Here is a 14997-nt window from a genome sequence, read left to right as displayed (position 1 = left end):
GAAAATAGACTGTCCAAGACTCAGAGTCAAAGGCGCACAAAAGCAGCGTGTTTACAAAAGATCCTGAAGCTCAGACTTGGTAAAGCAGAGAAAGAAGCGCAAGAGAAGGAAGACGCTCCAGAAAAGCCTGGAACAAAGAACGGAAACAATTCTCGAAACAGGGGATTGTCCATACAGCGCGACTTCTAACTCATTGAGTCATTCGCATGACCGGAAACCAAAATAGCAACAACAAAATCAGTTCGAAAAGAAACTGGGTTGTACTAAGTGTGCGCACAGCGAATACACCCAGCCAGAGAAAGGTTTTCGAAAATATCTTCTAGCCTGTCAGAAAGAGGTGCCAGCTCTTGTTATTTCTAATTATCAAGCTCGGACAAAAGGAAAGGACAACCAACCGACTCTTTCAGGGCGAACAGCGCATTGCTTACAGCACTAAAGAACAGATACAAAAACGGTTAGAAATTAGATTTGATTTTTAGAAATAAATTTGCTTTTAGTAAAAGGGCGGTCATTTGAAGCCGTTCCCTGAATTTGTGTAAATTAAAATTAGTCGGTTGCTAGTATTTAACCCTTCTCGTTGCATTGGAGAAGGGTTCGAAATTTTGTCAAAAAACTTGTCCTCAGAACATGCACTTTTGCACCCTCGGAGGGGGTTTTTGATGAATGGACGGATAAAGATTTATTTATGTTTGCATTTTAATACCTGCTACTGATGTTGCACTTCTGTACTCTTAGTAGGCATTAGAAGCAAGTAGAAATAGATCATTATTGCTTAAAGTCTGTAAGTTTAAAATCAGTCATAAATGGTACTTCTATCTCTTGACTAGTTTCTGCTTGCATTCTTAGAGTAATATGCAGCTGATGTTGTTTATATGTTAATGTATGAATGTGGACTACCATTTAGCACTTTTGTACGGTGGAGTCATTGTTTTGTGCTTAATACATGAATAACTAATTATGCGATATGCTGTTCACAACCGTTTTGCTTAATTTTTATGCAGGATGGTTCATCTTAATTGATTTATATTCTCATAATAGCTGAATAATCTTCATTACCAGTTATTGTGTGAAATCTTTCTAGATCACATAATGGAGAAATTCTACCCCGGGTTAGTGTAGATCAGATGTCCTGTTTTTTGTTAGATAAAAGTAGTATAAAATCAGTTCAGAGTTTAGAATTAGATTAGTTTAGGAATAATTACAGACTTTCTATTATCATTTTCTACACACACACACATCACTATTTTCTACACGCACACACACCCCTTAGAACGGGAAGCTGGTTCCGTTATCCCCAGTCGGACCCGCTACACCAAACGGGCACGGAGCCGCCAACCAGGTTCCCGACCGGGTGGGTATCCCCCTTGTTGTTGACTCGATTTCAGGGCCCTCAACAGATGCTAATAATGACCCCCACTCATTCCTCTTCCTCTTTATTTGCAAAAAAATCATGGGCCACTTATTCATATCGTTGATTATGTTCAACAATTAACAAGAATCCACTCAATTCATGAATTTCCATTGTATTTAAATCTTTGGATACCATAATAATAGTGGTGACCATCTATAACTTGTACAAAACACTTCTTAAAATATTCTCAATCCACCTTCTTACTAGAACATATTCACCTAATGACCTCATCTGATTAACAGGATCTTGCCTTTTTCTAATGTAATCATGAAAGAATTCATTGCTTTCCTTATGGGAGTTTCCAAAATTCCTCCTTAATGTTTGTAATTTAGTTACAACCACACCTTCATATGTGTTATTTAAGATATCACATGCTTTCTTGGATGATACTAAACTAATGGTTCTTGCAAATATAGATTCTTCAATTGCACTCGCAATAAGTGAGATTGCTTAAGTATCTCTCTTAATGAGTTCCTTAGGAGATTTCCTATAATTTCTCTCAACGCTTTGAATTTATGAGGAAAACATAGAGTATATCCATCAGTTATAAGTTCTGATAAATCTTTAGTGATGAATATAGGTTGCATGAGTTTTCTCCAATAAAAATAACTTGTGTCAACAAGTTTTGGAAACATAATAGTGCTTGTTTTTTTTTTTTATATATAATAAGAGTGAATCATAAAGAGAAAGTGTGCATTGAACTAAATGTGACCAACTTTGACTTGGGACAAGAACCAATGTCCCTAAAACTGGGATTCAACCACCACCAAATAATATTTTTTATTAAATGGAGAGTAGAAGATGGTGCAAAAAATGCGCAATTAAAACCAATTTCTCATTAGGTGATTAATACTCCTCATTTTAAATTCTCAACTCATTTACAAATAACCTTTGAAAAAATAGATATACAAAATATCCTTTTAAAAAAAAATAAAAATGCACCCTCACTTCTTAAAGAAAATACAACCTTAATATGTAGACCCACCAAGTCTCTCTCATGCTTCTCTACTTACTTTCGCAAACTCATAGGTATTGCATTAAAATATTAGGAAATAATTAAAAAAGGGGAATTTAAAATTTTAGAAGGTCATGTTTAATGTGTCATTCTCACTCCACTCTTCTTGATTTCAAGTTCACTCCATGTATGCACCTTCATGCACAATGTAAAGCAAACTTCATGCATTCCATTTAATATATATTAAAAAGCTTCATGCATACACCTCCACACAATGGCTTTAGCATATCATTTAATATTTAAAATAAATAAGTTCATGTAGCCCAACTATGTTCAATTCATGCGTACACAAGTCCCCATGAAATGCTTCCTCATTCCAATGTTATGTGCAACTTCAATGGTTGGCTCTTCTCCAATGTAGGATTCTCCACAAGCAGTTTTCATTGATACCGATCTATGTAGATCTTTAACACATTTTCTCCAGCATTTTCTTCATGCCTCTTGATGCTTGAATGTTTACACAGGGCTTCATGCAGAATTCTTACATTGACACTTCTCATAGATATTCCCACAACGCTTCACTCTAGTTGCATGCAAGTTTCAAATCATGTTCCTTCTCAAAATGAGTTCCACACTTATCACACACAATTTTTAGACTGATGTTGCAACTTCTCAAGTTACAACTTCTCAAGTGTTCACACAAACTTCAAACTCACAATATATCTTTGCCATTTTTATATCAAATTAGAAATGCGATAATAAAAATTATAGAGACAACATGTAAGAGTAAAACACACACACAACTCTAACTAAGTTCATTATCAAAGCCATGTATTCCTAAATGAGGAGAGGTGTTCTAGAATCTTTCATCTCCACACATGTCTCAATAAATAAATCAACAAATATGTCGTTAGTCATTCCACAAATTTCTCCACATATATCTAACTAAAAATAACAACTTTTATAATAATTACAAATGAATCATTATTCCAGATCCAATGGTCACCAATTTGTTTATGGAAGTCCATAAAACCAAAGAATTAATTTCTGAACCATTAAACCACAAAATCTTTAATATATTTGTTCATGAAATGTTTATTGTTTGGCTCCATGGACATGAGAAAATAGAAATATTCAAGCAACAATTTGATTTTATCAAATTCACCATGGAAATTGAAGTTAAGGGAAACATTTTCTTTCTCAATGTTCCATTTACAAGGATTCATGATGGCTCCATCTCCTATTAGGCTTACCACATACAAATTCACATAGAAAAATACTTCCAAGCTAATTGTCACCATCATCTCACATTGAAAATTGGGCTATTAACACCTTAGCAAGCATGGCACCAGGGAAAATTTTAAGAACACCCCCTAAATTTATAAATATAATAAATGGGCGAATCTCCATGGTATATAGGAAAAATGGAAGGCGATTTTATCAATAATATAATATGTATATATAATTTTTTGGCGAATCTCTCACTAGGCATGGCGAATATTTTACTCAATTATAAAATATTGTAAGATCTTGGCGAGTCTTTCACTAAATAATAAAACTTTGTAAAGTCCTAGTGAATCTTAGCATAGGCTACATGCTGGTTTAATTCCCCCATTTAAATAGGCTACATTCCAGGTGAATACCATGGGTCAATACCATGTGCCATTTTGGTGAATACCATGGGTCAATACCATGTGCCATTTTTATTTTTATTAATTCTAATATTAGGGTTAATAATGATTTTTTGCATGGTATTAATAACAATCTAGTCCATGGTATTTGTCCCATAGTATTTTGGCCATAGGTTTAACCTAAATACTACCCATTTTTTGAGTGTTAGTAAATATAAGGTGACTTATGGAGTAAATGTAAAAAAATGTATTATTTGTTTAACATACCTCTCGTTTATTTATATTTTTATTAATTTACCATACCTGGCCCATAGGATTCACTTAAATAAAACCTCTTTCTTGAGCCTTCATAAATAGAACGAGGGTTATGGACTAAATATAAAAAGAGGTTTTATTTATTTACCATACGTCTAGTTTATTTATATTTTTATTTATTTACCATACCTTTTGAGTAAGTATAAAAAGACGTTTTATTTATTTACCATACCTCCACTTTACTTATATTTTTATTTGTTTACACCCTTACATGTATATAAGGTGACTTATGGAGTAGATATAAAAAATGTTTTATTTATTTACCATACCTCTCATTTATTTATATTTTTATTAATTTACCATGCCTCTTTTATAAATATGGTATTTGGCCCATAGGATTCACTTAAATAAAACCTATTCTTGAAAATGGGCGAATGGATTCACTTAAATAAAACCTATTCTTGAAAATGGGCGAATGGAAGGTTGTAAGTCCTAATTTCAAGGGCTAAATTTACCTTTTTTACCCTCTCCCTTAAAATAAGGTGGGCTATTTGAGGTGATTTGTAAAAATGTACTATGATACAAAATATTCGCCCACTAAAAATTTAAAACCCCTTAATTTCGCCAAAGGGCGAACATTCGCCCCTAAAATCATCCTTGCATGGCACTAGGAACTTCAGATAGAAACCATTTAAACATTGATATGGTCCATGTCCTTAACTTTTTCTAGAAAAATAGCTACCCTAAGAACCAGGGATTATAACATTCAATAATGCGATTAAAGGAACTACATCAAAATATGATATGAGAAATGTGGTCTACAAGGTCAATTTGGCTTACATTCAAGGAACTAGTGATACAATCTCCCATATCCTCAAGAAGAAAAATATCACCACTACCTTTAAACTTAATAATACCATTTGTAGCTACCTCAAATGTGACAAATATTCCATTTATCCCACCAATAAAAAAGTTGCATACCTAATCCATTGCTCATGGAAGAAATTAGTCACCCCATAATAATTAGAAACAAGAACATTGTGTTGACATTAAAGACAATAGTTGCAGCTCCTTAGCTATGAGTGGACACCGTTAGAAAATAAAACATCACATTTGTATGGAAAATGCAAGAATATTGGCGAAAGTTGAGCAACATTACCACAAAAATTGAAATCGAGAAACACCCTAATAACCTATAGAAAGATGATGGATGGAAAATTAGTAAAATTTTGATTCCCACCCTCACCTTAAGATCCATTCCCAACTAATCCTTCCTCTCTCTTATGTCTTTTGTTATTCTCTCTTTTATGGTTTATCTTTTTCTGGATATGTCCTTTACCTCTTTCTGGTAGTATATATGTCAAGGACCAAACATCATATGTACATTAATAAATATAATATAGGTATTATATTTCATTTCATAGATAGGGAAGTAACAACAACCACATCTAGAGATTTTGGCACTACTATAGAAGCAACAGGTTGTGTTCGATGGCATTCCCCCACGATGTCCACTAGATAGAGTGTTTGAGCATACTATATTTATAATATGTTTTAACCTTAATTAATATATTTAATTATTAATATTAATTATGGTTATTTACATATATTTTTATTAATTAATATTTTTACTATTATTAATAGAAATTGTTGTTATTTACATTTTTTTTTTATATTAATTAATATTAGTTATTACCCTTGCTATTTATTACTACTTGGCATTATCATATTTTTTCTCACATTCTCATTGTGATGATGAACATCATGAGGAGGTTCAAAATTTAAATAATATAATTATCATGCCATCTAAAGAGAAGAAAATTCCTAAATAAACTCAAATGGAAGAAGTCTCAAATGTAACATTAGCCAAAACTAGTATTATTACAATATAAATACATGAATACCTAACCAAATTCACTAATGGTACAATATGAGTTAGTCTTGGGAAAATAGGAGGGTTACACAATTCTCAACAACCTCCTTTAATTAGAATTAGGGACACACATAGATGTAATTTGGTTTCTAGATGCTTAATATAGTTGACTGTGGCCACAACATAGAAATGAGTGGCTCTTTGAATACCCAACTCAAATACAATTGAGATGTGGTTTATGATTGGAGGGGATTTACAAATTTTGATCCTAAATGCAACTAAGAGATAGTATACAAATTCCAAGTGCTAATATAGCTCACATAAATACATATGCGTGTATATATATATCTAACATCAACACAGGTTGACCTTATCTAAGAAATTAGTACCCATAGAAAATGTCTTCATAAGTGTGCCCTGTGCACAATTGTAAGGTGCTTTCATGGTGCGTTAAGGACACTTATTTAGTTATATAGTCCCATGCTTGTACAGTTAAAAAAACACTAGCTAAATATAAATTTAACTAACTAATATGATCAACACATGAAATCTATAGAAAGTGAGTGGGATTATTGATATCCAACTTGAATATAACTCAACCAAATAGGGATGATTGCTTTTATAAATTCTATTTGCAAAATATTGTTAACCTTATTCATAATAGAAATAGCCCTCTCTAATCTAAACCTTGGAGAGAAGGAATTAAATCAAATTTTACCCTTTTACACGTAAATCCAAGATTTCTAAATAGTGAAGATGTGGTCTATCTTGACTGCGATATGTTCCACACTAATACAATTCTATGATTTGATGAACTTATCCACTAGTAGAGGTATAAAATAAATATCTAACCTAACACATGTTAATCCACTAAATATACAAAGAATGGTATAGGTTATCCCTAAAATTTACTTTAATTAATTCAATACATCTTCCTACCTTCCAAAATTGAATTTTAAATATTACAGTACCCTCTAAGAAAGAAAAACGCTATGAACACTTATCAAGATTTTCCAATGTGACCACAACAATAATTTATTTCACATTAGGTAGGATTATTTTTGGCACAATGGGGACCTTAAAAATGATTGGTTTAGATGGTTTCTTTAGAATAAGGTGAGTGGTGAAATTTAAAAGGAGAAATTCTTATCTAACTGGGTTATGGAGTTAAAAAATAAAAAAATAGAACTCGTGGTTAAACTCATAAGGGATGTTCAAAATTGTTGTTATGTCATGTTGAGATCATAAGAGAAAAACATGCAATAGAACAACTAATAAGCCTTAAGTCATGCAATAAATGGAGAGAATAATAGAATTCCACAAAACACTCATTAAATAAAAAAGATATGGTAGCACAAGTTTGCTAAAGAGAGAAAACTGCAACAACAATGAAATGAAAAGAAATCCTCAAACAAGAATGTTTTAGTAAAACATTGTTGAAAAGTTTGTTAGAGAATAAATTGGTAGCCAAGTGAGAAAAATTAAAACATTAACTATAGAGAATAGTAAATATATAAATTGATTTAAGCATAAAACACTTTAATGAAGAAATGATGCCCACAAGCTAAAGAATAATCAATATTACAACATAATTATTAAAAAATAACTTTTAAATGTATATTTATAAACAACTCAGGAAGTAAAATACCCTCTAAAGAGTGTATTGATTAAGGTGCTCTTAACCAAAACCTAATATTACAATAAAAGTTTACACTAGCACAACCACATAAATAAATAGGGTTGACAAATATCGATAGGCATATATCAACCACATTTATTACTATTTCTTTATATAATAATAATATTAATTAAAAAATAATTTATTATTAATATATAATTTATTAATTATAAACTATAAATGATTTATTTATATCATAAAATTATTAATTAATATAAATTAGTAATAATTATAATAATATTAATTAATAATAAATAAATAATTTTTATTTATTTCTTATTTTTTTTTTTTAATTATTTCATTTTCTATTTAAAATTAATTAAACAATAAATTAAATATGATTATATATTATTAAGAAATAATATTAAACCCAAGGAATCACGGTTAACCATGGTTGATTTTCATATTGAGACAATCTTTGAGGTAATGTGACATTCGACCATGGTCGGCTATGATTGATCGTTGTTGATCATGATTGATAGAATAAACCCAAGGGAATAAGATTAAACCCAAGGGACTAATATTATAAACACGAGATATAAACCCTAAGATAAAAATTATAAACACTAAAATAAATATGGTTGAGCATGAGTGATTTCCATATCGAGACAATCTTTGTCACAATGTGATGTTTGACCATGGTTGACAAAGATTGACCATAGTTGACCATGATTGACCATTGTTTACTTTATAAAACATGGTTGACCATGATTGACCATGGTTCACCATCGTCGTTGATCATCATCAAAAAGACTTTAATAGATGTTGATCATGGTTGATGAAATTCAATCATGGCTAATGACGGTTGACCATCGTTGACCATGGCTAATGACGGTTGACCATCGTTGACTATGGTTGACCATAAATACATCGACCATTGTTGACTATGGTTGACCATAAATAGATTGACCATGGTCGACCAAATTCAAGCATGATTAACCATCACTAATCATGGTTCACCATAGAGACATTGATTAACCATTATGGTTGATGATGGTTTATAAACACTAAAATAAACATGGTTGACCATGGCTAAATTTCATATTGAGACAATCCTTGTCACAATGCGACATTGGACCATGGTTGATTTTCTTATCAAGACAAACTTTGTCACAATGCGACGTTGGACCATGGTTGACCATGCTTAACCATGGTTGATTTTCATATCAAGACAATCTTTGTCACAATGTGACGTTCGAGCATGGTTAACCATGATTGACCATGGATGACCATGTTTGATTTTATAAAACATGGTTGACCAAGGCTGACCATGATTGTCCATGGTTGACCATGATTAACATATTGAGAAAATATTTGTCATTATATGATGTTGGACCATGGTTGATTGAGCAAGGCTTAGTCCATGGTTGACCATGATTAACATATTGAGAAAATATTCGTCATTATACGATGTTGGACCATGGTTGACCACGATTGTTATTATAAACCTAATCAAATAATAAACCCTTAGGATTAATACTAAGAACCAAAGGGATTATAAACCTAAGGGGATAAAATTAAACTGTAGGAATATGAACTCTTAGATTAATAAACCCAACGGATTGATATTATAAACCCAAGGGATAAAAATTATACCATGGTTGACCATGTTTGGTTAATCATGGTTGATCATGGTTGACCATTGTTGGAAATGGTTCATCATGGTGGATGAGTGTGGTTGACCATAAATAAATTGACCATGGTAGACCATATTCAAGCATGATTAACCATCATTGATCATGGTTCACCATAGAGACATTCATTAACCATTATGACCATGCTTGATGATGGTTTAAATAAACTCTAGGGATTAATACTAAAAATCTAAGGAATTATTAAGCTAAGGGGATAAAATTAAACCCTAGGAATATGAACCCTTAGATTAATAAATCCAAAGGATGGATATTATAAACCCAAGGGATAACAATTTTAAAGAGAGGATTGACCATGATTGACCTTGGTTGACCACTATTATCCATGGTTCACCATCATGGTTGATCATGATCAATGGTTTCTTTAGAATAAGGAGAGTGATGAAATTTAAAAGCAGCAATTTTTACCTAATTGGGTTATGGAGTTAAAAAATAAAGACTTATAACTTGTGGTGAAACTCATAAGGGATGTTCACAATTGTTGTTATGCCATGTTGAGATCATAAGATAAATGCATCTAATAGAACAACTAATAAACCTTAAATCATGCAATAAATGGAGAGAATAATAGCATTCCACAAAAACATTCATTAAAAAGAAAAAAATATATTAGGGCAAATTTGCTAAAGAAAGAAAATTACAACAACAATGAAATGAAAAGAAATCCTCAAACAACAATGTTTTAGTGAAACATTGTTAAAAAGTGTGTTAGAGAATGAATTGGTAGCCAAATAAAAGAAATTAAACCATAAACTATAAAGAATAATAAAAATATAAATTGATTTAAGCATAAAACACTTTAGTGAAGAAATGATACCCTCCCAAGAGTGTTAAGTACGGGCACATTAATTGATTAAGGTGCGCTTAACCAAACCCTAATATTACAATAAACGTTTACATTAGTGCCTAACTAGAAGCTTCCCTTACATATATGAGTTGTTTGAATCCAGGTGTGAGGATTACACTTAAATAAAGTCCTATTTAATTTTTTGATGGCCGTTATTTGTTCCTTACAATCTGTTAATTAATTAGTTAATTATAAATGTTATTTGATAAAATTTCAAAGTAAATACAACTTTAGATTTAATATTTTCATAAAAATATTATAAATTAATAGTCAATCCTATTTTGTATTAAACTATTGAAGCTTTAATAATTATTATGTATATATAACCAGATTCACTAATGATAAAATGATACATATTTTAAAAAATTATCTGAATATCCTAAGGGCTTACGGAAGATATATCAATTTCAATTTCTAAACCCGAGTTCCAAACAAGAAATGACAAGCCATGGAAATTGTGTTTTTTCGTCACTGTCAAAATGCTAATATGAAATATGCCGCAAGAAGAAGAAAATAATCGGAACATCTCTTTTCAATAGAGTATATATGATAATACAAATATTCAACCAATTCTGGTTCGAAGCACACTAGATGATAAACAAACAAGATACTCAGACTCACCCGGCGTGTCGATGACATTCAATATTCTGCCATCATTCGTCGTGCCTTGTTCTAATTGGCAAGTGGCTGTAACCGGGGCAGATCTGGAAAGAGACTTAAAGGCTCTGCGGCCAAGGATGGAATTAGCAGTTGCACTTTTACCATTGCCCGTTTTCCCCACCAATACTAGATTGGTCGCACCACTCGTAGGTCTTCCCCTTCCTTCCATTCTATCTTTTCACTGTCCTGGATATTGCTTCTTCAGCAACCAATGACACCACCAGTGAATGTCAAAAAGATATAATGGCTTCCGAGTTAACGCAGCGGCCCTTAATACAACGTAGCAAATCACATTGCAGCCCAACCGCCCTTTATAACACCCCAAATCCTCCGACTGAGTAGGGCGTAAGGCCGAATCACCCTTTATAACATTCCAAATTCTTTCACTCAATACGGCGTAGGCAATCAGTTTGTAAGCCAACCACCCATTATAACATTCCAAATTCTCCGACTCTGTGCGGGGTAGCCTTTATGATATTCCGGTTCCCATGATAACTGAATTGCCCTTTATAGCGAATCACTTTGCTGCCCAATTGCCCTTTATAGCCGAATCGAATCGTTCTTTATAACATTCCACAATCTTTAACTCAATACGGCGTAGGCAATCAGTTTGTAAGCCAACCACCCTTTATAACATTCCAAATTCTCCGACTTTGTGCGGGTAGCCTTTATGATATTCCAGTTTCCATGATAACTGAATACCACGTAGCGAATCACTTTGCTGCTGCCCAATTGCCCTTTATAGCGAATCACTTTGCTGCTGCCCAATTGCCCTTTATGACATCAACCATTCTTTAACCGAGTACGTCAGACGGAATCACTTGGTAGCCGAATTCATCAACCATTCTTTAACCGAGTACGTGAGACGGAATCACTTTGCTGCTGCCCAATCGCACTTTATAGCGAATCACTTTGCTGCTGCCCAATCGCACTTTATAGCGAATCACTTTGCGAATGACTATTTCCTGCCGAATTGCCGTTTATGACATCGACCATTCGTTAACCGAGTACGTCACGTCACCTCAGACGGAATCATTTGGTAGCCGAATTGCGCTTTATAACATTCCAAATGCTTTAACAGATTAAGACATAACGATTCAATTTGTAATCCCGTATCAGTAGGTCAAATCCACAGTAGCTATAAACAAATATAAGAAACTGAATGAACAGCGAGTTAAAGCATTTCAAAATATTCAGCCATTTCCTACACTTATTCCCTTTCGATAAGGTGCAACCGCTGTAAGTTTATCTTCATTCAAATCAAATGTTGAGAATGATGAAGTCAAAAGGAAAATTTGATTTTAAGTAATTTATTTTATATATCTTTAAATGTATGGTAGATTATATATATATTTTCCATATTCTCCATTCCTCTGCGCAAAAAGGTTTTAAAATATATTATTGGCATGTACAATTTTATTTGTTATTTGAAAAATATATAGATAGATATTAATTATTAATTATTTTTTAAAATGTAATGTGTAAAATTTTATATAAATTATTTTTTTCAGATTTCTCAAATTGTATATATAAAATTGATACACCATTATTTTATATAGATTAATATAGAATAATTTATTTATAAAAATAACCATACAAAATATTTGGTATATTTATTATAAAATTTAAGATATTATATTTAACTATATTGATTGGTTGTTTATTTTGCAATAATAGTTTTATGAATTTAATTTAGTAATTAATTTTTAGTAGGTGGACTCTCTATACTTAACTTTCATGGAGTATTTATTTAATATTTTTACTAGTAGTTAACTGCTTTATTTCAAAGGTAGTTATGAATTTTTTTTTTCTAATTTAATTTAAAAAATGTTATGTATATAAGTGAGACACTCTACTTTTTACTTATGGCATTTAACTCTTATTGCTTATTCTTACTTTACTATGTTTTCTTTTTTCTTACAATTTTCTAAACATATATATGTTTAACTCATATATTAAATATTTTTATAATTAAATGTTGGGAATAAAAAAGGGAGGGGTGAATAGGTATCCTACAAATTTTACACCTATTCAACCAATTATAAACTTAATTTTCAATTAACAAATAACATGACCCCTTAGCTGTAGCACAATGTTTAAACATGTCTCCCCCTTTGTTATCAATGGTAAAGTGTCTACATGGTTGAAGAATCTCTACCTAAACCATGCGTCTCCAAAACAAAATATTGAACATTCATGGACTACTTTTAAAACGTAATGAAAACACTACCTAAACACATTGTAGTCTAACCAAACATGACAATTTCTTACTCATATAGAACTATTGAGTAATTTCTCCCCTTACACGCATATATGTGACAAAAAAAAAACATTTCATCTTTCATCTCTTGCAACTTACTCTCTAAATATTTCAACAAATTGAGTAGTTTCTTATCCCCAAACGAACTTATTCATTTTTCTAAGGGAGAGGCCACTCCCAATTTGTGTCATAGGTACTCAAATGTTCCCTTGGGAAGTGGTTTTGTGAAAATATGTACAATCTACTCATTAGTAGCCACATATTCATTCAAACAACATGGACAATAAAATGACCTCTCATGGAATGATAATTGGAATATAACTAGGTTTTAAATGCATAATGGGGTTCTTGGAAGATACTAATGAATCTAGTATTATCACACATGATGGTGATTGGATCTTCAAACTCAATGTAGATATCCTTTAGTGTTTGCTTCATCCAAATGATCTAAGCACAAAAAGTGGATGCAACTATGTATTTAGCTTTAGCTATACATAAAGAAATCAAATTTTGTTTCTTGCTTACTATTGACTCTGCGATCAACACCCTTAACAAATTTACCGACACTTGAATTTTGGAGCCTACTGGGGGTCTCACAATCTGCCATCCTATGGTTACTATATTGTCGATTGATCATTTCTAAAAGTTTTAAGTTTTCTCCCTACTTTTAAGCTATCAATTCCCTTGCTCACACACATGCGCAATCTTTGATGAGTTCAAGAGCACACTTCCTTTATGCTAGCTTGAATAGGCATAACACCACCCATCAAGACAATTCCTAGGTGATTTTAAACTCATATTGACATTCAATGCACACTTTCTTTAACAAACTCCCTCACTTTGGTTTCATTTGTGCTTCTGTTTCAGTGTGTTTTCTCAACTATCATTTTTTTGCACCATCATTTTCACAAGTCTCACTTTTACATTCCCAGTTGTTGCCTTTGCTTGATTTCATTTTAATAAGTGACATTTTCATGCTATCTTTTCTTTGGCCCATGTCTCTTTCAAGTTCATTTGCATTTTGCAAGCATCATCTTCATGTTTTCCTCCCGTGGTAGGTGTCTCTTTTGTTGTTTTCACTCCTACATTTGTCACCCTTTTGCGTATCAGTAGAGTTAGTTATGGAGCACTCTTCCACATTAGATGATCTTAGATATCATTAGAAGATGTTCTAGACACATTCCTATAGTTGAGTGTGTTTTTAGGTCATAGTCATCACTTTTATCATAACATGTGTTCTGGTTGTCGTAATGTGTCATTTCAACTATCACACTTATAAATAAGCATCTCTTTGATGTCATTTCGAGGTGTCATTTCTATCATGGGTCTTGTGTATCCTTCTCGATTGTATTTATGGTTTTAATGTGTGTAATCCATGCTTGAGTCATGTTCGAAGGCATTCCCCCCTCCTAGTCTGTTGGCTCATAGGGGCTTCACTCAATGAACCTTTGACATATCACATGCATTCATGACATACTAAACAATACCCCTAATTTGACTACATATTGGAAAATACCTCTAAAAATCACATTAATTAAACCCCTACCAATATCAACCCAATACACCTTCCTAATTTAAAAAACCCCTACTTTCACGAGATATTCTAGGTATCCATTTTTTTACTAACATTTTTTATACTCCATTATATTTTGTCATTAACTTTGACCTCCTTTTTTAATAAAGGAAAATATAAAAACCCTTTACCCCTATTATATGCTCAATATATTATGCAATTTTTTCTGGAATATATATCTCCCAATATGAACCCACGTGGT

The 14997-nt window shown here is 32.1% G+C and overlaps 1 protein-coding gene across 2 annotated transcripts in view; it reads right to left on the bottom strand.

Moving 5' to 3' along the window:
* Positions 1–11372, bottom strand: part of LOC149180757 (immune-associated nucleotide-binding protein 9-like) — a 294625-nt gene extending 283253 nt beyond the window's left edge. Inside the window, exon 1 of one of the 2 annotated variants that reach the window (XM_089416279.1) lies at positions 10924–11372. In XM_089416279.1, the coding sequence (XP_089272405.1) occupies positions 10924–11131 (208 nt within the window). In that variant the 5' untranslated portion in view covers positions 11132–11372. The remainder of the gene's footprint in view (positions 1–10923) is intronic. The other variant, XM_089416278.1, reaches the window with a different exon arrangement.
* Between the last annotated feature and the right edge of the window lie 3625 nt (positions 11373–14997).

This window comes from Pinus tabuliformis, chromosome 3_2 (assembly GCF_031772625.1).
Source record: "Pinus tabuliformis cultivar Carrire ecotype Pingquan chromosome 3_2, CPIR1, whole genome shotgun sequence".
Taxonomy (NCBI): Eukaryota; Viridiplantae; Streptophyta; class Pinopsida; order Pinales; family Pinaceae; genus Pinus; species Pinus tabuliformis.
The sequence above is the reverse complement of the archived record's forward strand: the minus strand, read 5'-3'. Positions and strand labels throughout refer to the sequence as shown.